This window comes from Camelus ferus, chromosome 19 (assembly GCF_009834535.1).
Source record: "Camelus ferus isolate YT-003-E chromosome 19, BCGSAC_Cfer_1.0, whole genome shotgun sequence".
Classification (NCBI taxonomy): Eukaryota; Metazoa; Chordata; class Mammalia; order Artiodactyla; family Camelidae; genus Camelus; species Camelus ferus.
In genome coordinates, this window is record NC_045714.1 from 37,521,322 (window position 1) to 37,545,076 (window position 23,755).

A 23,755-nucleotide genomic window follows, 5' to 3' on the forward strand; every position below is an offset into this window, starting at 1 on the left:
GTCCTCCATTTGCACACTTTTCTGTTAGTCTTGAGTAAGGTTTTCCCCACCTTTAGGGAAGCCTTCTATATGACCAGGTCTCATAGATTTTTGCCTCTGCTTTTGTAAATGGGCAGGTTACAGCCTGTCTGCACTGTGGAGTGGATAGAAAAAACTAGAAAGACATACTGAGGTGAGACAGGATTTGGTGCCTACATTGAAGAGAACCAAGAAGACGACATCTGCTCTTCTGGGACAATTAGAGGTGCCCTAAGACAGGATCCCAGGCGTGGGTGCTCAATAGATAACCACCAGCTAGCTACTAAGACTGTCAGTAAGCTGTCCTCACTAGCTTTAGCAGACCTTTTGCTTATTAGGAACTCAAGTGATCATGCTCTCATTTAAAAAAGAACCAATGGAAAGAGGTGAGATGTTTTAATATGCTGATTTAAGAATGACTGCAGGACAGAAATTAGTTTCCTCCCAGGTCCTGGAAAGTAGACTATCTGTTTAACCTGTCCCATATAAGCAGCCAGAAAACTCTAGTTTCAGTGTGGCTAAGAAAAAGGGGGGAGATATGTTCCCCCCAGCATGAGGAAATCTTCCATGGGGAAATAAGTAGTTGTCCTTACTGACTATTGGCTGTCCAGCCCCAAACCCTACAAAGCATTAAACTGGGACTGACTGGCTGATGTTCCCAGGAAGAGTGTCTCACATTGTGTAACTCCAGAACAGAAACTGCTGTCACTCCCAGCTTACTTCATTTGTCAATTCCTGTGTGTCTGTACATTTACAGTCAGGATATTTGGGGAGAAGATCCAAGGGAATCTTCCTGGTAGGCAAGGAGGGTCTTCAATGGAGAGGTCAGAAGGACAGTGCTGGTCCCTTATGAACAGGTTCCCACTAAGCAAAGATACTGTGGGCAAGAGCGTTTCTTCAAAGAAATCCACAGGGGAGGACCTTGAGAATTTGCAGCCATGCCTGTGTATCACTGAAAACAGCCATTCTCCTCTTTTCCTCATTTCTAATTCAGACCTTTTCTATTTGTCTTTATCCTAGTAACCAGTATCACACCTATATTCACTCAGTCCAGGACAACGATCAACATTTATTACTATGTCCCGAATACTTAGGTATGCCACATGCACTGTCATTTAGTCTTCCTGGACACTCTCAGAGAGGAATGATTATTTTACAGGGAATAGAGGTTCATTGTGATTGCATAACTTGAAGTGTACACAGCTGTTAAGTGGCAAGTGTGCAAACAAATCCAGGACCGTCTTGACTCCAAAGCCTGCATGCTTAAACATTTTGCTGTACTGCTACTCACAACAATCCTGGGAGTCGTCCACAACCAACTCAGCTGTTCCATCTAACTAGTCTCCAAATCCTGTCCAATCCATCACCAAAACTTCTTTAAAAAAACTTCTCTCAGAGCTGCCCCCCTCACCACAGCCCACATCCTTCATCTCTACCCTGGTTGACTGTAGCAATGTCTTGTCATTGCTTCCACTCTCCCCTCCATCTGCTGCCTTAGAATGATCATGCTTCTCCCCTCTTAAAATATTACAATATCACCCCTTTCAGTCTGGTTCTCCGTATGTAAGATGGTGGTGATGATCCTTCCTGTGCTCATCTTCCAGGGCCAATCACTACAGCCCTTCCCCTTGCTTTCCTAGTTTCCAGTATTCAATAATCATTTCTTTGTGCCCAGTCCTTTTTTTTAAACTTTGAAATAATTTTAGACTTACAGAATAATTTTAGACCTACAGGTGTTGCAAAAATAAGTTCCTGCACACCCTTTGCCCAGCTTTCCCCAATGTTAACATCCCTTGTAACTTGGTACAATTATACAACTGGTAACAATATTATGTATTATACATATTATACTAGTAACTAATAGTCGGTAAAATACTACTAAACAACCCTTAAACAGATTTCACCAGTTTTTCCACCAATGTCGTTTTTCTCACTCTCTTCCAATCTATGGTAGTTCCTCATTCATTGTCTTTCATGACCTTAACATTTTTTAAGTACTGGTCAGTTACCTTGTAAAATGTTCCTCAAGTTTGGTTTAATGTTTTCTCATGGTTAAGCCATAGATTTTTGTGAAAAATATCAGAGGTGACGTGTCCTTAAAGTATATCAGAGAGCATACATCAATATACCCCAGTATCAGTAACGTTAACCTTGATCCTCTGGTACGATGGTGTCTGCCAGGTTTCCACACTGTAAAGTAACTATTCAGTCCTCTTAACATGCAGACGCCCCTGAAAGAACCAAATCCTTCCCTTATTGAAAGAGGCTACATGACATTTTGCAGTTAGATCATCAGCGTTGAATTCAGCAACCTCCAGTGCCTCGAAGAAACTATAATGCTGAGACTACTGGAGATGGCGCGGTGTCGGCCCAGTAATGTGGCCCAAGGTTCACTAAAAGGCAATGTGTTTAAACAAATTATTTCTTGCTAAAGAACCCAGAAATTCCTGTGGCAAACGGAACAACACAAGGCTCCGAGAAGAAGGGTTCCCCCGTTAAAGGTGAGAAAAACAAAGCAGCACAGAAATGTGAAGTGGCTTCTCCAAGGTAAAACGGGTGGGGCTGAGCTCGGAGTCCTAAGTCTGCAGACTCCCAGGCTAGCCCTGACCACTTGATTCCAAGCCTGGATGCAATGTTCCCCAGGAAGTCGCTTTGGCGACCCTAGGGACCCATGACTCCAGCCCGAACTCCGGACTTCCTCGCGTCTTCGGTGCATTTTGGCTCCGCGCGTCACTTTGCCTCAATATGGGCGCAAAGAGTCTTCAGCAAACCCCCTCCTCGCCTTCAGACTCGCTCACCACCCTACACCCAGAACTTCCACAGCCGGCCCAGACCTCGGCTGAGGGTTGAAAGACTCTTCTAACACCGCGAACCAGTATCTTTTCGGCACAACTGGAGTTCGGAATTTTCCAACGCTGAATTGCTTTGCTTTCCACTCTTCGGACAGCGCACAGCAAATTTCCCAAGAGCCCTGGGGCGCTAAGATCCGCCCGCCCGCTCGCCCCACGCCGGCTCCTGATAGGCTCCTGATAGGCTCCTGAGGCTGTCCGCTTTGACAGAGAGCTCTGCGCAGGCGCGGAAAGGCTGCGGGACTGGGCTGAGTACCCGCGACGCGGAGCTACCGGGTCGGTCCAAGATGGTGAGTGTCCGCCAAGAGCGTGTGGCTGGCGGTCGGCTGGTGGCCGAGCACGGCCACCCACCACCCTGAGCCTGGCCTTCCATCCTCCGGGGGCGGCTCCGAGTGCCGGGCTGGGCATTTGTGGGTCTGGGCAGGGCCGGGCCAGAGCTGTCTGGAGGGCGGAACCCGGCGGTCGTGGGCCTCCAGACCCGGACCGAGGGGACAGAGGCGGTGCCACCGGATCCTGCTGTCCCTTGACCGGAAGCAACCTCGGGCCTCGGCGAGGGATTGACGGAGAGGGGAGGCCAGCCCACAGGCCTCTGCATCCTAGCATCCTGGGCCTTGTGGCGCGGTAACAACAGTAGTGATAACATTTCCTGAAAGCTTAATTTGTGTCAGGCACTGCTAAGCGCTTTATGTACCCCGGCCTTCCTCCTTACCATAGCTTTGCGAGTTAGGTATGACCATTATCCCCATTTTACATGCTTGGAATCTAAAGTTCGGTGAATCTAAGTGCCCTGCCCCAGGAAATGGCGGAGGTGGATTTGAACCCTAGAAGCTTGAGTGCTGCCTTTATGTTAGGGTGGCTCTTCCGACCCGCTGGGACTTGATGCATGAGTCAGAAAACGGGCGGGATCCACCCTTGTGATTCCTGCCTTGCTGGCCGAAACTGTGGGCTCTTTACGCCTTAGTACAGGTTTGTCTTCTTGTGTTTTTAATCCTCCCAACTTGATTAAAAAAAAAAAAAAAGAAAAACTTGAAAAGACCTTTTAAATGTTAAACCAAATGAATAATTTAAGAAAATCTTAATTTAAGAATTTAAAGCCTGTAAGAAAAATTGAAAAGAAATAAGAAACAGTGCCATGACCTGGAGGTAACAACTTGTAATTAAGCATATTACTCCTAGTCTTTTTTTCCTTCAGATTTTGCTTTATATAGTTTTGTTGTATACTTTGCTTTATATAGTTAGCTAATTTATACTATAGGTGAAATAATTTCATCTTTCACATCACTTTTTAAACTGTGAAAATAATTAATTTAACAGATAATAAAAATAATCTGAAAGGATCTAATTAAAAAGTAAATCTCCAACCCAACCGTGACCCCCAGCCTCAGCCTCCTTCAGAAACATTGTTTCTTGTATATCTACATAAGCATGTATGTATTTCCCCTTTTTCTTACACAAATGGTAACTTCTTGCAACCTGTACCATGCTATTATGTATTTATACGCATAAAAGCAAAACATGTTTACATGCACATTTTAACAAATTCAAGCAGTACCAAGGTGTGTATGTACAAAGTGTATGTAGTGCCCATCTCAGTCCCCTCTGGTAACAACTATTGACAATTGGGTGTGTTTCCTTCCAGATTGATTTACTGCATAAGCATGTTTATATATAATCTGTTTATTATGTGAAATTGGAACATACATATTTATACGTAGTAAATTTATAGGCTATATATGTAGATAGTCTCATTCTGCAACTTAACACTGTTCATTAAAAACAATTTTTTTTTCCCACATCAGTATACACAAATCTACCTCATTCTTTTTAAGGACTCTATTCATATTCTATTGCAATATATACATTTTGGTAATTTACAGTTTTTCACCTCAGACAATGCTGCACTACTGTTTTTGTTTTTGTTTTTGTTTTGTTTTGCACTCATGTTAGTGTTTAGTAGTGTTATGTAGAAGTGGTACTTATGGCATGCATATTTTAACATTTTAACATTTTGGTAAAAACTGGCAAATTGCCCTTTAGAATGGTGATATAAAAATCATCCATAATTCGCATCCAGTTTTATTGCACCACACTTTTTAAATCTTTGTACGTTCTCCTTCCCTTTTGTTAACATATGCATATTTTTCAAGATGTACACGCTAGTTTTTCGGTTTTGTTTGATATTTGAAGACATATAGCTTTCTTGCTGCATCAACTTTATAATGAGTTATTTTTAGTGACTACGTAATGGTCAATGAAATATCTGTACCATAATTTGCCAGACCATTCCCCTGGTGTATATTTGGGTTGCTTTTAGTTCTTCGTTAATAGAGATAATGCTGTGATGAATATCTCTGTATGTGTAGGGTTTATTTTCTCTTCTTTTCTTTTTTAAACATATTAGATTATTTCCTTAGGGTAGGAGAAATTCTCAGGAAAAGAATTTCTAAGCAAGGAGGCCAACACTTTTATGGTTCTTACAATAGTGTGGTCATGTAGCTTTCCCAAAAGGTCTTATTGCCTTTGTACCAGTTTTGCCATAATACTGCCAGCATTTAAAAGGATACCTCATTGCTATACTTTTCTTTATTTATAAGGAACGATGAACATTTTTCTATGTGTTTATAATTTCTCCTCGGTGTATTTTCTCCCAGTATCCTTTTTGCCCACTTAACTTTTAGAGACTCGCTATTTTTCTTAATCATTCTGTGTGGTGTTTTGGAATTACTCTTTTGTCTGTTACATTTGATGCAGTTTTTCTCTCCGTTTTTAAATTAAAAAATTTTTGTATATATATTTTTATTGAAGTGTTTTTCTCTCCTTGTAATTAATTTTTGTTTTATAGAAATTAAAATTTTTATACTTAGTAGTCACATTGGTCACAGTTCTTTTGTGAATCATTTGCTTCACATGGTTATCCCTCCTATGCTGAACCAGTAAATAATCCTGGAGTTTTACTGCTACTTGTTTTTTTAATCTGTCAGCTACATGCCCCTGGGAACTGGAGAACCCAGGAGACTTGTCCCTTCTCTGAGGCAGACACCCATGTTAATAGTAATAAAGACTCAGGATGCTGAGGATACCAGCTGGGCTCTCTCTAGGAGCAGGACAGGAGGTTGGAGCTATGAGCCGACCCTGGGGTCCTGCGTATCCACTCCAATATTTCTGGCACCAGTTGGCTGGCCCTACAGGGATGACAAACTTTAGAGGCAAAGGTGGCATGATTTAGATACCTGACTAGGACTGTCCTTTCCCACCTGCAGATGTCCCCTGTTGCTGCGTATAGCTTTTTAGCATCATTTGTTTTCTTTCTTGGCTCCTTTAGGGCTAAACTTGAAGTTTGTTTTAAGCAGTTTCTCCTGAAAGCAGGTGTTCTGTGCCTCCTGGAGACCCCTCTAGACCTCATGGCCTCCACTCACTCAGGTCCAAGCCCACCATACTGGTTGGGGTCAGGTTGGAGAAGCTTTTCTCTAGTCTTACAGGGAAAAAAATTTTATTAAATTTGACTGCTTACAAATTTTCAACTTCTGATTGAAAAAAAAATCATAAGATTAAATTTTAAAAGTGGGAGAAGTATAATTTATATGATGGACAGAAGTTACTATTTCTAACAAAAAAGAGTTTTTGGAAATGAATAAGAGTTGTAGAAAAATCAAAAGACTCAAAAAAGGAGAGATGCAAACAGTCAAATTCCACTTTAGCTTCAATGATAAGTTTTTTTTTTTCCTGACCAACCTCACTGATAACTCTTAAAAATTAAAGAAAAGTTGGCTTTCTATTATTTGGGTTTTTCCTATCAGATTAGCAAAGAATCAAAAACCTTGGCAGTACTGGTTATCTCTGTTCCTTAAACATGCCAGACTCTTTCCCACTTCACTGCATTAGCTTTCATCCCATTGCCTGGAGTGCTTTTCTTTTTCATCATTTAGTTTTTGGCTTAAAGATTACATCCTCAGGTGTTCCTGACCACATCAGCCAAAGTAGCCATCCCCCTGCTCACCCCAGCCCTGTCCCTGTACCCTGCAGGAGTCTTGATCACTTGTTTTTGATGGTCTCTTCCACCAAAATGTGAGTGTCCTCAAGACAGAGACCTCATTGTTTGTGTAGTGGTATATTTAGCTCTTGACATGCTGTGTGTCCTTGGGCAGAACTCTTCTCCTTTCTGAGCCTTGGTTTCCTCATTGTAAAATGGAGATCATATTAAAAATCATGGAAAGTTCAGACAAGATGTGTGTCTGAAAACATTCATCCTAATATTTAACTTGCAGCATGTACTGAGTAGGTCAGTATATACTTGTACATCCTCCCTTTACTGGTAAGTGTGTGTTTACATTTTAAGCAGCCAGATCTCAGTGGTTTATTCTCATTAAATTTAGGATGAACTAAACCCTAGCTCTTTTTCAACCTGGGTACTATGTCTCCCCTCTGTACTTAAAAAGGCTGACTTTTGTAAAACATAGTTGCAGGAATATTTTTTATTTGTTCCTTAAGTATTTATTGAGCTTATACTGTACAAGGTACTAGGATCATAAAGTCTAGGTTCCTGCTCCCAAGCTGCCTTGGGTCTGGAGGAGGAGACAGAAGCAAGACAATTACACTCCATAAGTGCTATGAATCAGGTTGCCATGGGTGCCTAGAAGAGGGGCAGCTGTCTGAGAAGGCCTCCCATGGAGGCTCATGAGCTGAGTCCAAAGAGTTGGGAGTTAGTTACAGCAAGTAGTGAGGGAAAAAGAGAAGGCTGCTTCTTTCAGAGAGAGCAGAACATGTCAGGGCCCAGGCTCAGGCAGGTGGTGCCTGCCTCCTGCAGTCCATTCTCCACACAGCAGCCATGCTGTCCTTTGAAACATCAGATCTTGTCACCGCTCATGTCAAAAACTGCTAGTGGCTCCCCAGACAATCCCCATTAAAAACCAAAGTCATTACTGTGATCTGCCAGGCCCCTGAAATCTAACCTGATTGGGCTGCCTGTCTCGTCTGGCTGCCTGCCACTCACTGCGCTCCAGCCACACCGGCTCCTCTGCTCTTCCTGGAACATGCCACTTTCCCACCTTGGGGCTCTTGCCCTTGCTCTTCCTGCTATCTGGAACACTCTCCCTAGAAATCTGCATGGTTAGCTTCCTTGTTTCCTTCAGATCTCTACTCATCTATCACCTTAGCGAGGCCTTCTCTGACCATCTAATTTAAAATTACCGTCAGCCCCTGGATTACAGATCCCCCATTCCTACTGTGTCTAACATTTGTATCTTACTTAGGTTTTTGATTAATGTCTGACACCCCCCCCCCAAATCAGCTTCATGAGGGCAGGGGTTTTTGTTATATTTTACTCAGTAAAACATCTCTAGGCCTAAAATAATGTCTGGCACATAGAAGATACCCATATTGTTATTGAATGAATAGCAGTCTTGTGAAATTTCATCTGTTTTCATTTCAGCCCCACTTCCAACCTCCAGGGGCTATTATGGACTTTGATTCTGACATCTGTAGTTTTAGCTTTCCCCTTCCCCAGATGATTGCAGGTTGCCATCCTTTTTCTTACATATTCTTATAATGTTGAGCATATCAGAGCCCTGTAGTCCCCAAATCAGACATGTCTGATCTCTTGGATACACAGAGAGATGGGCCCAAAAATGTTTTGTTTTGTTTTGTTTTGTTTTGTTTTGTTTTGTTTTGTTTTGTTTTGTTTGATAGACTGGCTTTTTTGTTTATTTACTTATTTCTTTATTTTTACATTTTTTATTGAGTAATAGTCATTTTACAATGTTGTGTCAAATTCTAGTGTAAAGCACAATTTTTCAAGTCATACATGAACATATATATATTCATTGTCACATTTTTTTTCACTATGAGCTACCACAAGATCTTGTATATTTTCCCCTGTGCTATACAGTATAATCTTGTTTATCTATTCTGCATTTTAAAATCCCAGTCTGTCCCTTCCCACCCCCTGCCCCCTTGGCAACCACAAGTTTGTATTCTATGTCTATGAGTCTGTTTCTGTTTTGTATTTATGTTTTGTTTTGTTTTTTGTTTTTTAAGATTCCTCGTATAAGCGATCTCATATGGTATTTTTCTTTCTCTTTCTGGCTTACTTCACTTAGAATGACATTCTCCAGGAACATCCATGTTGCTGCAAATGGCATTATGTTGTCGGTTTTTGTGGCTGGATAGTATTCCATCGTATAAATATACCACATCTTCTTTATTCATTCATCTGTTGATGGACATCTAGGCAGCTTCCATGTCTTGGCTATTGTAAATAGTGCTGCTATGAACACTGGGGTGCAGGTGTCATTTTGAAGTAGGTTTCCTTTTGGATATATGCCCAGGAGTGGGATTCCTGGGTCATATGGTAAGTCTATTCCTAGTCTTTTGAGGAATCTCCATACTGTTTTCCACAGTGGCTTTCCTTGTTTCCCTCTTCCACTCTTAATGATTTAGATGTCTTCTTTTACGATTTTGTGTTTATTCTTTTTGTAATTCATGGCAGTTATCTCCTTTCCAGTTATGAGTTTCTCATTTTTGTAGCATCCTGCTTCTTTTCTATTTAAAGTAGACCTGTCAGTATTTCTTTTAGCATGGGTTTAGTGTTGTTAAACTTTTTTAGGTTTTGCTTGTCTGTGAAGTTTTGTATCTCTCCTTCTATTCTAAAGGATAGCCTTGCTGGATAGAGTATCCTAGGCTGCATCTTTTTTTCATCCAGGACTTTGAATATATCTTGCCACTCCCTTCTGGCCTGTAGTGTTTGTGTAGAGAAATCAGCTGAGAGCCTTATGGAGGTTCCCTTGTAACACACTCTTTGTTCTTCTCTTGCTGCCTTTAGGATCATTTCTTTATCCTTGACTCTGGCCATCTTGATTATGATATGTCTTGGTGTGGGTCTGTTTGGGTTCTTCCTGTTTGGGACCCTCTGAGCCTCCTGTACTTGGATATCTGATTCCTTTAGGTTTGGGAAGTTTTCAGTCATGATTTCTTTAAATACCTTTTCAATCCCCTTTGTTCTTTCTTCCCCTTCTGGAACCCCTATTACGCATAGATTGGCATGCTTTATATTATCCCACAGGTCCCTTATATTGTTTTCATTTTTTTTAATTTGTTTTTCTCTCAGCTGTTCTGATTGGGTGCTTTCTCTTGTCCTGTCTTCTAGGTCACCTATTTATTCCTCTGCATTATCTAGCCTGCTTTGTACAGCCTTTAGGTCAGATCTCATCTCAGCAAATGAGTTTACCAGTTCTACTTGGTTCTTCTTTATAGCTTCTATTTCATTTTTGACATATTTTTATATCTCTAAACACTATTTTTTTTAGTTCCTTCAGTACTTTGATCACTCCTTTTTTGAAATCTTGATCCAGTAGGCCATCAATGTCTAGTTCCTTGATTGTGCTTTCAGGGGATTTCTCTTGCTCTTTTAATTGGGAGTGGTTCCTCTGCTTCTTCATATTGCTCATATCTCTCTGGCACTGTGGCTTAAAGAGTATCAGTTATCTAGTTCTCCTGGAGACAGTGTGCTCTTAATGATTTTATTAAGAGGTCTTTGTATCTTTGCCCTGTTTCGTGAACTCAGCTTGCTGTTTCCAGAGGCCCTCTGTTGGCGCCCTCATCTGTGCTGCTCCCAGTGGCTGTCGGCTAGCAGATCGTGCCCCCTGCTAACACTGGGTCAGGAGCTGAGCTTTTACCTGATGGGCGGGCGGGTCACTCCCCCTCCCGATGCTGCAGTCCGATGCTGCGCTGGGGGGAGGCAGGTGGGCAGATCGCGCCCCCTCCCAGCACCATGGTCAGGTACTGCGTTCCTGCCAGGAAGATGGTGGCTGCCCGCCCTCTCCTGGTGCCGGTTGCTCCGCTGCTCTGTGCAGCTGCCCTCTCCGCCTCCAGTCAGCGCTCCAAAGGCAGGCTCAGGGAAGACCACGGAACGGCCCTGCCCCTGCTCCATGCCAAATCTCAGCTCCTTGTTTGTCTTGGCGGCACAAGTTCTCTGAGGTACTGGGGCAGAAAGATCCTATCTGCCTCGGGCTGTAAACAAGTCTCAGTCCTGCCCAGGAGGTTGTGGAGCCCCCAGGTGTGGATTCAGGTCCCAGCCCCGCCCCCACCCGGGCACTGCGCACAGGAGGAAATGGCGACTGTGGCTGCGCCCCGCCTCTCTTCTCGCAGATACGCCAGTAATGGCGCGCAGGTCTGAGGAGATACAGGCTACGGCACCCCACCCCCCAGGGCACACCAGCCGTATTGCTTTGCTTTTTTTCACAACTTATGGGGGACCGAGGTTGTTCTGCTCTGTATTCCCTCCCAGCCACTGCACGCAGACCCCTGCAGACCCCTGGGCTGCCTCAGCACAGCTGCCCCAGTCCTCTGCCCGGCTCGAGCAGCCTGTCTCGGGCAGCCTGTCCCGGGCGGCCTGTCCCTGGTGGCCTGTCCCGGCCTGGGTGTCACAGGGACCCTTTGTGTCTGTTTAACTCAGTTCTGTCGGTCAAGAGGTGCTCAGGGCAGATCTGTGCCTCGGAGGCTCCCCCTCTGTCCTGCTGGCCTCTCCGTTGAAGAGGGGAGAACCAGCTAACGAGCACCAGTCCTTCTTTGCCGCTCTCTCCCTGTGGGGTGGGTCCTGTACTGTTTTGCTTTTTCTTCTTTCTTTTTTCCTTTTCTCCTACCAGATTTTTGGCATCTTTGTCTTTCAAAGAGGGTGATGTTCTGTTGGAGTTCTGCAGGTGCTCTGTTTGGCTGAGTAGGTCCGTAGATGTGAGTTTTGGTGTATTTCTGGGAGAGGGTGAGCTACGAGCGTCCTTCTACTCTGCCATCTTGTTTCTCTCCCAAAAATGTTTTTAAATAGAAACAATAAATAGAATAGAATAAAAAGAGGCTGGTTTTAAAAAAGAAAATAAAACTTTGTCTAAGTTCTCTGGTCTCAGTGTGACTTTTTGTTTTGTTTTGTTTTATGAAGGGGAGGTAATTAGGTTTATTTATATGTATTGGGAGGAGGTACTGGGGATTGAACCTAGGACCTCGTTCATGCTAAGCATGCACTCTACCACTTGAGCTATACCCTCCCCCACATGACTTTTTTTTTATTTCTCATAATCCTTCTAGCCCTCTTGTTGTTTTCATGTGGTTTCAGTCACCAACTGCTTTCTTTTTGTGGTAGTATAATATTCTGATCACCATTGTTAATGTGTGTTTTATATTCCTGTGGATGGACATTCCATAATTTACTTGGTCTTCTCCCTAATTATTGGGCAATTTTAGCTCTTCCTGCTTTTGGTTTTTGGAGATGTCACTGCAGCAAACATCTTGCTGTGTTCTTCTTCTAGTTCCTTTGTATCATTTCCTTAGGATAAACTTCCAGGAGGGTTACCAGGTCAGATTGAGTACTGTGTAGTATTGACCACTATAGTACTTTATCCCTCCTCACTTGTACAATGCATAGTTAGGAGCTCAGTGAAAGTCTTTTGAATGAATTACGTTTTGATACATGCATAACCCGCTGTATTGTACTCTCATGTCCACATGGCTATCCCTGTCCTTTTACCAGGGCTCCAGATTTTAGAGGCATCAGGCTGTTTGTAGGAGGAAATTGTGTGCCCTTTCCTCCAGCATTTGAGAGTATTCATACATCATTGGGGAGTGGGTGGCAGTGACTGGCTGTCAGCCTTGTGCCTACTAGAAAAACAATGATTCTTTGTGCTGTCTGCATCCACCATTTAGAAGCTCCTCCCCCTGGGCCAACTCATTAGCCCCTGCTAGTGGAGAACTACTCTCTTTGGGTGAACAGAGTCTCTATTTCCAACATATTCTGACTCTCAGCCTTTGAGGAGCTTCTGACTGGATTCTGGATGGGTCTGGAAGGGACCTCCTGAGAACAAGTGCACTTCAAGGCCAGCTTCCATCCTTAGTAAGAGTTGGGCCTAGTTTAGTTAAGCGGCTGTTTATGGAGCCCCTGATCTGTAGACTATTGTAGAGACTAAGTAAACCAGTACCTAATACACCCCCAGGAAGTTACAGTCAGGAGTTCAGGGACGCAGAAGTAGACAAAGACCACTGAATTGGGGATCAGTAAAGGCTTCATGGAGGAGGCGATACCTTAGATGATCAAAAAGAATTTGCTGAACCACTATATATAAAAATAGATTAAAAAACAAATTTCTTCTGTATAGCACAAGGAACTATATTCAATATCTTTTAATAACTTTTAACAAAAAAGAGTATGAAAATGAATTTATGTGTATATATGCATGACTGGGACATTAGCTGTACACCAGAAATTGACACATTGTAACTGACTATATACTTCAGTTAAAAAAAAAGAATTTGTTGGATTTCAGCAGAGAAGAGGACTTGTTCTGGTAAAAAATGTGGAAACAGGGAAGTTTGAACATACAGGTGGAGGGTGGAGGGAAAGGATGGGAGTAATTATAGAGAAAGCCTTGCAAGGCAGGGTGAGGACCCAAGGTCTGCTTGTCCACTCTGCTTACAAATTCCGTGTGCCAGAGTACCCCATCCTGACTAGCTCTTGGAGAATCGGGATTAATGAGTCCCTTCCCCAAGATTTCCTATAGTTATGTGCCATGTGTCACACTATCTCAGATGCCAGCTTATTAAGTCACCAAGTCTATCCTCATGGGATCATTTTGCTTCCTTTGGAATGTTTTCAGTTGTGTTGTTTGAGCCACAAATGACAATATGTCTCTTTCCGGTTAGACACCCTTGTTTGGGTTTTTTTTAATCATCAGAGTCCTGTCCCCCAGCTATACCAAGTATGTGAGTCATGGATGTGTTTCTACTCCTGGTATGGCATTTAAATTCTGCTCCCAAATAGTTGAGGGAGAAGGAATAATAGTACCTGTGGGCAAAGGGCCAGGAGCAGCCCCGCCCCATACTGGGGGTGTGAGCAGATGGTTTAGATGCTGGTGGTGGTCTCAGGACCACTCCAAATAGCCTGGGGAGCTTTCAGGAGGTGCCACGTGCCTGGGTGTTACTTGTTTATGGTTGGAAGACAAATGTGTGATTCATCTGCCAGGGGTATGAGGGAGTAAAGCCAGCCTTCCTAACCCCTCCTAACCTTGGTCTCGTTCTCTCTGGCAGGCAGAGGTGGAGGAGACACTGAAGCGACTTCAGAGCCAGAAGGGCGTGCAGGGAATCATTGTGGTGAACACAGAAGGTACAGCCTCCTTCCAGCCATGTGCATGAAAATTAGTACAGATACTAATTTTCTCAAACTGCAGTAGACATAGCGATGGAGGGACTAACCTTTATCATACACTTACTCTGTGCCAGGCCACAGGCTGGGATTTTACAAACATATTATTTCACTTATTCCTTAAAGCAGCTCTGTTGCCTCCATTTTGTAGTGGAGAAAACTGAGTCTAGAAATTTAATTACAGAGCCAAGATTTCATTCCAGGTCTGCCTCAGTGCACTTGTGCTCTTTCTCCCACACTGTGCTGTGAAGGACCAGAGAGTGTCTGCTAGACTATGGCCCAGCTGGACTCCCACAATTCTCTAGCCCAGTGCATTCAGTCAGCTCTGGTTTGCTCCTTGGTAGGCTCTGTGTGTATGTGTCATTCTAGGCCTTGTTTTGGAAAGGCAGAATTCTCAACAGTGCCTACGTAAATAGAGCGGAATGAAAGTCACCAATGGTGACAAATTAGAGGTGGCATGTCCTCAGTTAAAATGTTGTTTTCCAAGTCGTCACACCCTGGCCAGCCCAGAGCGAGGCAGAGGTGCTCCCCAGCTTTGTCAGACTCTAATTAAACCGTGGGGTCATTGCATTCAAAGGAGGCAGCAGGTTGGGGATCCCAGAGGACACCGTGGGAAGCAACTCAGGTCGCCACTGAGCAGCTAGGTGGCCTGGGGCTTCCCCTTCCCCTCTTCAGACCTTAGCTACTTCAGATGGAGTGGTTGGTCCAGGTAATCTCTTTGGGTCCTTCTTGCTCCCAGACCCCAAAGACTGTATGTCACCCACAGAGACTCTCTTCTGGAGCTGGACATCCCCCCCCAAATGGGGAGGGAACAGCCTCAGAGGTTGGGCTGTCCAGCTGGGAACCCTAGGCTTCCACCAGTATTCACAAACCATAAGCCTTCATCGTTGCTTAAAACTGCCTGAAAAGTTGAGCTTTTCCACTGGGGAAATACAATCCCAGCTGCTTTTGGGTACTAATGAGCACTTCTTTTTTGTATACTAATATGGTAGTATTGCAGAGTGGCTGGAACCAGAATGCCTGTGTTTGTATTCTGACTCTACTTACTTATCAACTGTCTGATCTTGGTCAAGTCACTTAACCTCTTTGTTCCAGTTTCCTCATCTGTAGAATGTGGACAGTCATACTTTTCCTCTAAGGCAGCTTTTAGAACAGTGCCTAATGAATAGTAAATGCCATATGAATGTTAAAATTATTGCGTATGTGTGTTTATTTTTATTGTGTCCCATTCACAGAGCTCCTGCTTCAGTCTTTCATTTACATTTCACGCAGTGACCCTGCAAAGCAGGGATGTCTGCCTGTTTTTCAGGTGAGAAAATGGAAGCTGAGAGAAGTGAGGTGATCTGCCCCAGATCACCCAGCCATACCTGGAGGTAGTCAGAACTCACTGTTCTATGGGAACTTTAAGCCCTTTGGAAGCTTCCATTAAAAAGATGATCAGTTAAAACGATTGTATTAGGGATTTCTGTTACCGCTCTAGGGCTTTCCTATCCCCATGATTCGGCTCAGTTGCCTCTGCAGGATGTCTTCCCTGAGCATCCCTGCCCAGGGTGATTACTTCCCGCCTCTGAAACCATGACACACTCTTGTCCCAGTCACTTACCAACCACGTGCCACTGCCTCTTGACACCTCTGCCTTGGCCAGATTTAAATGATGCTTCATAATAAAAGTATGAGTTTAAGCAAACTTACGAAGAACTTAAGGAACATTCTGTTCTATTTGTCCTTCTCCAGACCCCCTGCCATCTTCTGCTGCCGCCCACACAGGGCAAAATAAAAGATTCAAATGTGTAAACTCCTTGAGAGCAGGGATTTGTCTCTTGTGTTCACTACTGCATCCCCAGACCCTAGAACAATGCTGGCAGAAAGTTGGTACTTAATGAATATCTGTTAGATTTTGTTAATATTTTTAAATTGTTGATTAATAGAGGTGGGTTTGGTGGGAGGACCTGGCTATACAACCTGGCAGATCCGAGCCCTGGGTTAGAAATCATGCCTTGGAGGTGACCAGCCACTTCTGCGGGCTTTACGGTCCCTATTTGCACTGGCAGAGGCTTGGAGCAGGCCACCTAATCATTAGGCTGTCTGTGAGGTGTTCCCCAGCCCAGACATCCTGTGAATCTGGAATTGATCTCTCATCCTTGTTTGAAATAATTTCCAGTTTTAGTCCATCCCCTCCACCCCCATCCTGCCATCTCTGTGTTTTCTTTTGTTTTTAAAGTGAGCCAACAAGAGGTTTGTTTCTTGTCGCCTTTACACACCCTATCTTGATAGAAATGTGATCAAACTCATGACAGTATTTGTCTGAACTGCTGAAAGTAGATCTGTGTCTCCTCATTTATCAACAGCCATAAATGCTTAATGCAGTCTCTCTAAAGACACTAATGAGTAAATCAGGCCTGGTTCTGGACCTTAGGGAGCTTATAATCTGTGGAGGGAAACATAATGATCACTTCCATAAAGGTGTAATATCAAACTTGAGAAACAGCTCTGAAAGAAAATTGCATGGTACTGGGACTGTATTGGGGCACGGAGCACATCTGGGGGTGGATGGAGACCTGAGGGACAGTGGGAGTCATGAGAGAATAAGGGAAGGAAAGTTCCAGGCAGAGGGACCTGAGAGAAGGTAGCCTTGTGGGATGTAGAAAGAAAAGGTCAAGAGGTTTGATCACCCAAACTTAGCCAGGCCTTGAGACTGGCCCCTCAAATTATGTGGGCAATGGGATTTATTGTGTGGGTGTTAATAAATCAAAATTTATTACATGCATACTCTTGCTAAACATTCTCAAATGAATTAAGACATACTTAGTCTTCACAGCAGCACTTTGAAGCACAGACATTATTTTACAGATGAGGAAATGAAGGCTTAGAGAGGTTAAATCCCTTGTCTGAGGCCATATAGCCATGAAGGGACAGAGCCAGGGTATAAGCTCAGGTCATCAGATTTCAGAGTTCCCACTCAGTCATCTCCCCGGCTGCTCATACTGCCATCCTCAGGAAGGCCAACTATTGAATGAGGCCTCTTGGGGCCCTGGTGAGCACATTGTTGCCATCCGGGACCCAAGAGCAGCCCTGGTGACCTGGTCATCTTGTCCCTTAAAGGCAGGTGATCACTACAACCTGTTCTCATAACTTCACTTGGCGCAGAACAGCCTTTCTGACTCAGGTGCTTCTCTTGCTACCATGCCCTCTTCTGCCCATTCTTGTGCTCCTGTGCCCTCAGAAGACAATGTCAGATCAGTTTCTGGCCACCCATGGGTGGGCCTGAGGGTGACTGACTGGCTGATCCCTTGGCTGGTCAGTTGTGGGCCAGGTTAGTAGGGTCCTGGACCCCAATCCAGCCACTTCTGTGTGGGTAGCCCCTTAGGCCACAATTGTCACAAGTGCCTGTCAGCTGTGGGCACTCAGGGCCTCATCGATGGAGCCTTCTGCTGACATGTTACGGTGATTCATAGGCACCTGATGATCCAGTCGTGGCCTGCGGTGGCTCAAGCAGAGCCCCATTCCTCACCTCCATGACAACAGGCCCTGTCCGGTGAGGGAGGTCCATTTAATAGTTCGTCACAAGGAAGCAGTTCTCAAAATTGAGAAGCCTTGATGCAGGATGTTCACTGCACGGTAATTAAGTTAAAATATCTAGCCAAAGTATTCCACCATGGGGGAACAATTAACTCTGCGGAATGGCCACTTGTGGGCTCATTGAGAGCAGTAGCAACGCTGTTTGCAAGGGTGTGTGCAGACAGAGAAACAGGCTTTAAATTGGGGAGCGCGGTCACATGTATAGACAGTGTGTTCATAACTGGGCTCCAAGCCTCCCTAGGTGGGAACTGGAGCAAAACACTAATGGCTGTTCTGTCCTGACACAGGCTGCCCTTTTTCCTTCTGTCTACTTTTCAGTATTTACAGATTTGTAAGCACTGTCTTCCTTGTTCAGGTTCTAAATGTTACGAATGACAGTCTCTCCTTATATTGCTGGAAATTCAGTGCAGCCCTGTGAAAGGAGCCCGGCAGTGGAGCCAGAAGGCCCACATTTGAATCCTGGCCCCGCTGCTTATCTTTATCTGCTATGTGACTGTAGGCAGGTCCCCTCACTGTGCAGTTTCTGCTACCTCATTGGCAAGTAAAGATGGTGACACCACCCTTAGAGTAGTTCTGGGGCTGGTACCAACAAGCATGGAGTCCTCATCACTTGTCTGTCAGGCCTTCAGTAGATAGTGGCATTGACCGTTAACTGCTGCTAGGCTCTAGAATTGTAAGTGTGGGGCTGGGAGCTGGGCAGAAAGGGGCTCTGACGTTCTGCTCAGTCTCTGTGCGCTCTGTCCTCAGGCATTCCCATCAAGAGCACCATGGACAACCCCACCACCACACAGTACGCCAACCTCATGCACAACTTCATCTTGAAGGCCCGGAGCACAGTGCGGGAAATTGACCCCCAGAATGACCTTACCTTCCTTCGAATTCGCTCCAAGAAAAATGAAATTATGGTTGCTCCAGGTAAGGGGTCTTCCACATCCCCACTGAGGAGCAGACCCTCACAGCGCATGCTCTGAAGCTTATCAGGAAGGCTTAGCACCTGGGTATCTCTGCCGGGTCCACAGAAAGGCCTGAAAAGTAGAAGGTACAGGTTGGATTGCTACGCGCTGCCTGGGCTGTCTCCGGCTGGCATACCCAACAATGTTCGTTCACAGTGACTCTAGGCCAGGTTCTGTCCTGGGTTCTAGGCCATGGAGGGGAATTACAGTCTCATGGGGGAGAGACATATATAAGCATATCACAGTGGAACCCTCACCTTGATGCGGGGAGACTCAAGGAGCACTGGGGAACATAGAGGAGGGTGTGGCTGGCCTGCTGTGGCAGCCAGCAAAGACTTCCCAGGTGAGGAAACATTTGAGCTGTCCTGAGGGCACAGCTAAAGCGCGTAAGCAAGGTGGGTTGGGGGTTGGGGGCGGGAAAGCTATGCTTGAAGTAAAAAGAATTCAGAGATTCAAAACCAAATTGTAAGGTGAAAAACACTGTGCACCCATTTTATCCTAGAAAAAATACTAGTTTGCCCACTTGAGACATACAGTCCTGCCTCTGAGCCCCATGTGTCCAGCTCTTCCCCCAGCCCTGGAACAGATTGCTGCTTCTGTTTCACAGGAAGTGCTTGGCTTACACTTCCGGGCTGTGTGATGCAGACAATACTTGTCTTTAGATCTGAGGCTCGTTCTCAGGATGATGAGATCCTTATTTTGGGAGGAGCCCACAAGGACTGGGACCACAAGATGGGACAGCAGGACTACCTGCCCTGCCCTGCCTCACCTCACCCACATTCACAGCCTGGCGCGGTAGACAGATCCTCCAGGACTATTTTTGCTCTCTCCTCCTCTCTCCTTTGTGGCTGAGCCACATGGTTGAGTGTGCGTGAGTTAAGTGTGCACATGGTGATGGGGGTGGCTGCACTGCCACCTTGTCTGGGGCATCAGAAATGTATAGGATGGAATGGGAGGTGATTTGTTTGGTCCAATTCAGAATGGGCCTCAAATGCCAAACTCAGCTGCATGGACTTGACCCTCTGAGCAGAGGTTTTTAAGGCTGGAGGTGATAGGATTGTGATTGGGGTCCTGGATGAAGGAGGGCAGTGGGGAGGCTGGGACACTGAATGCCCCCAGACTTGGCAACACAGATGGCGAGGAGGCTGGCTCAGAATTGTGAGCTAACTTAATGGGGGTCAGCCTCTCCCAGCAGCAGAGCATTTCTGTTCCCAGGCCTGTTCGGGCCCAGGTGAGCTGCTCGGAAGGATATGAAGGAGAGAACCATAGAGCCAGTCACAGGGGCCCACAGTCTCCTTGGGACCCTTCCTAGAGGGGTGGGGACAAACAGGTCAGTCACAAAGGAGGACACAGGGTAACTTCAGGATTATTCTGAAAACATATGTACACTGTTTTATCAATTTTAATCACTGTTGATGCATCTCATGCCAACCAGTGATGACGTCTGTGACTCTGTCAGGGAGAACAGACTGCAGCAGACACAGCATCTGCTCTCCCGGCTTCACCTTTTACGAGTTTGACCTCGAGCACGTCACAGAACTCCTCCGGGCCTCTCTTCCCTCACATGTAAGGGGTCTAGGAGGGGACTGAGCTGCTCTGGTACTCTGAGATGCCCCATCTGGTTGAGCTTGTTGGCACAAGGTGGGCCAGAAAGGCTTGGAATCAGATTTGAACTCAGATCCCTCCCAGGACTTCATGCTGTGTGATTACGGACAAACCCTTCAGTACCCTGACGTTAAGCTACTGACCCTCCGAATCAGAGCAGACCTGTGCCCACCTGGGAGCTCACAGCAGCGCAAGGACAAACTATGCAGCTTCCGTATCACACAGACTCTCCATGGACAGCATCTCTTGGCTTAAAGCTTCCAAGAGTGTGCTCTGGAACGGCTGAGTTAACACAGTGCAATCAAGCTTTAACACACTGCTTCCCGCAGAGCACTAGGAGTGCTGTTAGTGATTATAGAGCTTGATTATTTTGAAGAAAAGACATTGGTATTGCTAATTATATCTTTTTATCACTTCTACTTGTTACTTATTTCTATGTTTATTACAGTAAGTGATTTTTTACTTATGCAGATTGCTTAGCCATGAAACTTAGTCATGTAATATCTGCTTCTTCCCAGATGCCCATCATGGGAAGAAGCAGGCTTTAGGCTTGAATCAGAACAGACACAAAGTAGACATGGCCAGGGTCCTGCCACTTCTCTCCTAGTCAGCAGAGGGCAGACCAGAGGCATCGAGCATCAAACCCAGCTACCCCACCTGGCAAATCTGCCTTGGCTTGGGCAAGTCATTTACCTCTGGGAGCCTTAGCGTTCTCATTAGTAAAATGAGAGAGCACTACTTTATAGAGTGATTCGAGGATTCATTGAGGTGCTGATTAATGAGGAATGATTGGCCCCGGGCCTGCTTGTGGAAGCCTTGGCAAATGTTTGCAGTTTGATTATTCAGTGGGCAAGGTGGAAACACTCTGCTTCTCCAGTTTTGTCTCCTATAAATGAGGGGCAGTCAGGCTCACCCCTGAGGACTTGGACTTGCTATGATTTCATGATAGATGTTCCTTCTGACTGGGCTGGATTCCCAGAAGTGGAATTCAGGTAGCTTTGGCCCCCTTTGACCTGGTGCCTTTGAAATTTTCTAGTCCAGAAGGCTCTGGAAGGCCAGCACCTGAACTTGCAACAGAACTAACATTAACCCAAGACCAGTGGGGTTGAGGTTAGGATTCCGTCTTTGACACTAACTAGCTGGGTAACCTTAAACTAGTAGTTCTTCCAGAACCTGCTGCATCAGCATCACCTGGGAGCTTGTTAAAAATGCAAACTCTAGGGCTCCGCCGCAGACCCACGGAATCCGAAGCCCTGAGGTGGGACCAGCAGTATTGTTTTAAACATCCCTCACAGGGAGGGTATAGCTCAGTGGTAGAGCATGTGCTTTGCATGCACAAGGTCCTGGGTTCAATCCGCAGGTCCTCCATTAAAAATAAATAAATAGACCTCATTACCCCCCCCCCCCCCCAAATAAACAGCCCTCCAAGTGACTCGGATGCCCTCTAGTTTGAGAACCATTAACGTAGGCACTTCATTTAAACTCTGAACCTGAGTTTCCCCACCCAAAAAACAATAATCCTACCTCCTTGTCGGTACTGGGAAGATTAGAAAAGAGGGTGCCCTGCATAGTGCCATTGCCAGGTAGCGTGAGGGCCCCGCTTCCCAGCAGCCACACATGCAGAAGCCCCATAGCAAACCTGCAAGTTCATCTTCTGTTTCCCCAGCAACTGGAAGCAGCTTGAGCACTGATACTTTTTATCCCTCTACCCAGCACCCCCCCATTTTATGGTTGGTGATTTAATGACGTATTTGCTTTCTAGTGTGTTTTTCTCCCATTTCACATTTAGAGATCTGTTTTTTCATTTTTCTCTTTTGCAGATAAAGACTATTTCCTGATTGTGATTCAGAATCCAACCGAATAAGCCGCTCTCTTGGTTCCTTGTGTCATTCCGTAATTTAATGCCCCTCAAGAATGATAGCGTTAATCATGTCAACTGACTGGCACGTGGAAGTCACCTTAGAGCCCTCTCAGACCAATCCAGTGGCCAAGGGTGGGCTGCAGCTCCACCCACCCCACCAAAGTGTCCCCTGCCGGCCAGTGGCCCCTGAGTTTCCGGGAGGGCCCTCTTTCCTCGCATCCAGGTCTTGGAATAAGAGCTTGTGAAAAGCCCACCCCCTGTTTCCTTCTGACTTTGAGTTCATTTTGTTGCCCTTGGAAAATGCTGTTTTTCTTTAACTAAAAATAACCCAAACGCTTACCCTGCTGTGTGTCTTTAAACGCTGGGTTGAAAAGGCCTCGCTTCCTGTGCAATCACGAGGTCTGAAGGCTCAGCCTGCGCCGCCTCCAGCCCGTGGTGGCTCGTGCTCCTTGCTGCACCTGTGGCCACGCTTCCTGAGCTGAACCCTGTTTATAACTGGTGTCCTGGTTTCTGGGCCTCTTGTCCCTAGCCACCCCTTTTACCGTCTCCTGCTCCCACCAATGTTTTGAAAGATTTTTTTCCTACTCTACTGCACTGGGAAAAGGAAAGGAGTGATGTTTGTTGGGCACCAGGTGTGGCTCATCTCGCCCTCGTAGGACCCTGAAGACGATGTTGAAGCCTCCTTACGGGTGAGGAGGTTGGGTTCTTGAGAATGACTTGCCTGAGGTCTCACAGTCGGAAGCGCAGGTCTGACTCCAAAAGCTGCTTTTTCCACACTGCCCTCCCCAGAAATCCCAGCCGGTCTGGTTCAGCTGAGTAGGCTTTTCCTGGGTAAGCGTCCTCCTTCCCTTAGACTTGTGTGATGGGGCAGGGGGGCTGCGGGCTGCTTGTCATCCAGCAGCTCTCTGGGATTTTTCTCCCAAAAAAACCACATATATTTTTTTATTTGGTTGTCCTTATGTCTTTTGTTTCTTGTTACAAAGGGAAAAGATTTTAAACTATTGTGCAAACCTGGAAATCCTCCTTCATTGTCCTCCCCACTCCCTCAGCAGTCACCTCTGTTTACAGTGTGAGTTCTTCCACCCAACAAAAATACTTTTCTAAATTTTCCGGCAAAGTTTCCTTAACAATATCGGGGGAGTAAAACATGTGATGTACCCTTAGTCTAGAGGTGTAGTTGGTAAGGGCTCGGCAAAATTTCTTCAAAGTCTGTTTCAGTGAAAGATCATAGGAGTTTTATCTGTGTTTGTCTTAATATAGGAAAAAATCCTTTCAAAATAATTTCCCCCAAATCTTCAAGTAAAGCTGATTTCTGGGAAATCACTGCATGTCTGCCCTGTCCCTGTGGACCAGGAAGCACTTCCTGAGGAGGGGGTGACTGCAGGCCTGGAGCCAAATGACCCTGGGTCAGAAATTATCTGTGAGATTCAGGGTCTAAAATGGGGTTTGGCCACCATTATCTTCTGTTTGTTCTCAGAGGATGTTGGAAGCTGGGATCCAAGTCTAAGTTTCCTCTGTCCTTCTGTCTTGTGTTTCTCCAGGAAGAATGAGGGAAGGTCTGATTAACATAAACTACATGGGGGAGGGGAAGGGGGAGGAGGACTGGCTCCAGAGCCAGGGTTTGGAAAGGGTTTGGGGACCTGGCCCCCCTCACTTCGCTGCGTTTCTCTCCTACTCCCTCTTGTTTGCCTTAAAGTTCTCCATCATAAAG

The 23,755-nt window shown here is 45.4% G+C and overlaps 2 protein-coding genes and 1 non-coding gene across 4 annotated transcripts in view; all 3 read left to right on the top strand.

Annotated features, from left to right (window-relative positions):
- LOC116658005 (60S ribosomal protein L29-like) overlaps positions 1-23,755 on the top strand; it is an 801,314-nt gene that overhangs the window by 290,582 nt on the left and 486,977 nt on the right. The gene's annotated exons all lie outside the window — the stretch shown is intronic.
- Positions 3,049-22,383, top strand: DYNLRB1 (dynein light chain roadblock-type 1). 2 transcript variants are annotated; one of them, XM_006190774.3, is made up of 4 exons: positions 3,049-3,157; positions 13,932-14,007; positions 18,373-18,540; positions 22,004-22,383. In XM_006190774.3, the coding sequence occupies exons 1-4, from the start codon at positions 3,155-3,157 to the stop codon at positions 22,045-22,047; spliced, it is 291 nt and encodes a 96-aa protein (XP_006190836.1). In that variant the 5' UTR covers positions 3,049-3,154; the 3' UTR covers positions 22,048-22,383. The 2 variants fall into 2 exon arrangements, with proteins under 2 accessions (XP_006190836.1, XP_032318084.1); XM_032462193.1 differs by lacking the exon at positions 3,049-3,157 and adding an exon at positions 3,754-3,833.
- Positions 21,480-21,551, top strand: TRNAA-UGC. The gene has a single exon. It is a non-coding gene; the product is annotated as a tRNA-Ala (tRNA).

Excerpts from the sequence above, each read along its gene's own strand:
- DYNLRB1 (XM_006190774.3), top strand. Across the intron at positions 14,008-18,372 it reads CATTGTGGTGAACACAGAAG|GCATTCCCATCAAGAGCACC; the intron begins GTACAGCCTCCT and ends CTCTGTCCTCAG. Across the intron at positions 18,541-22,003 it reads TGAAATTATGGTTGCTCCAG|ATAAAGACTATTTCCTGATT; the intron begins GTAAGGGGTCTT and ends TCTCTTTTGCAG.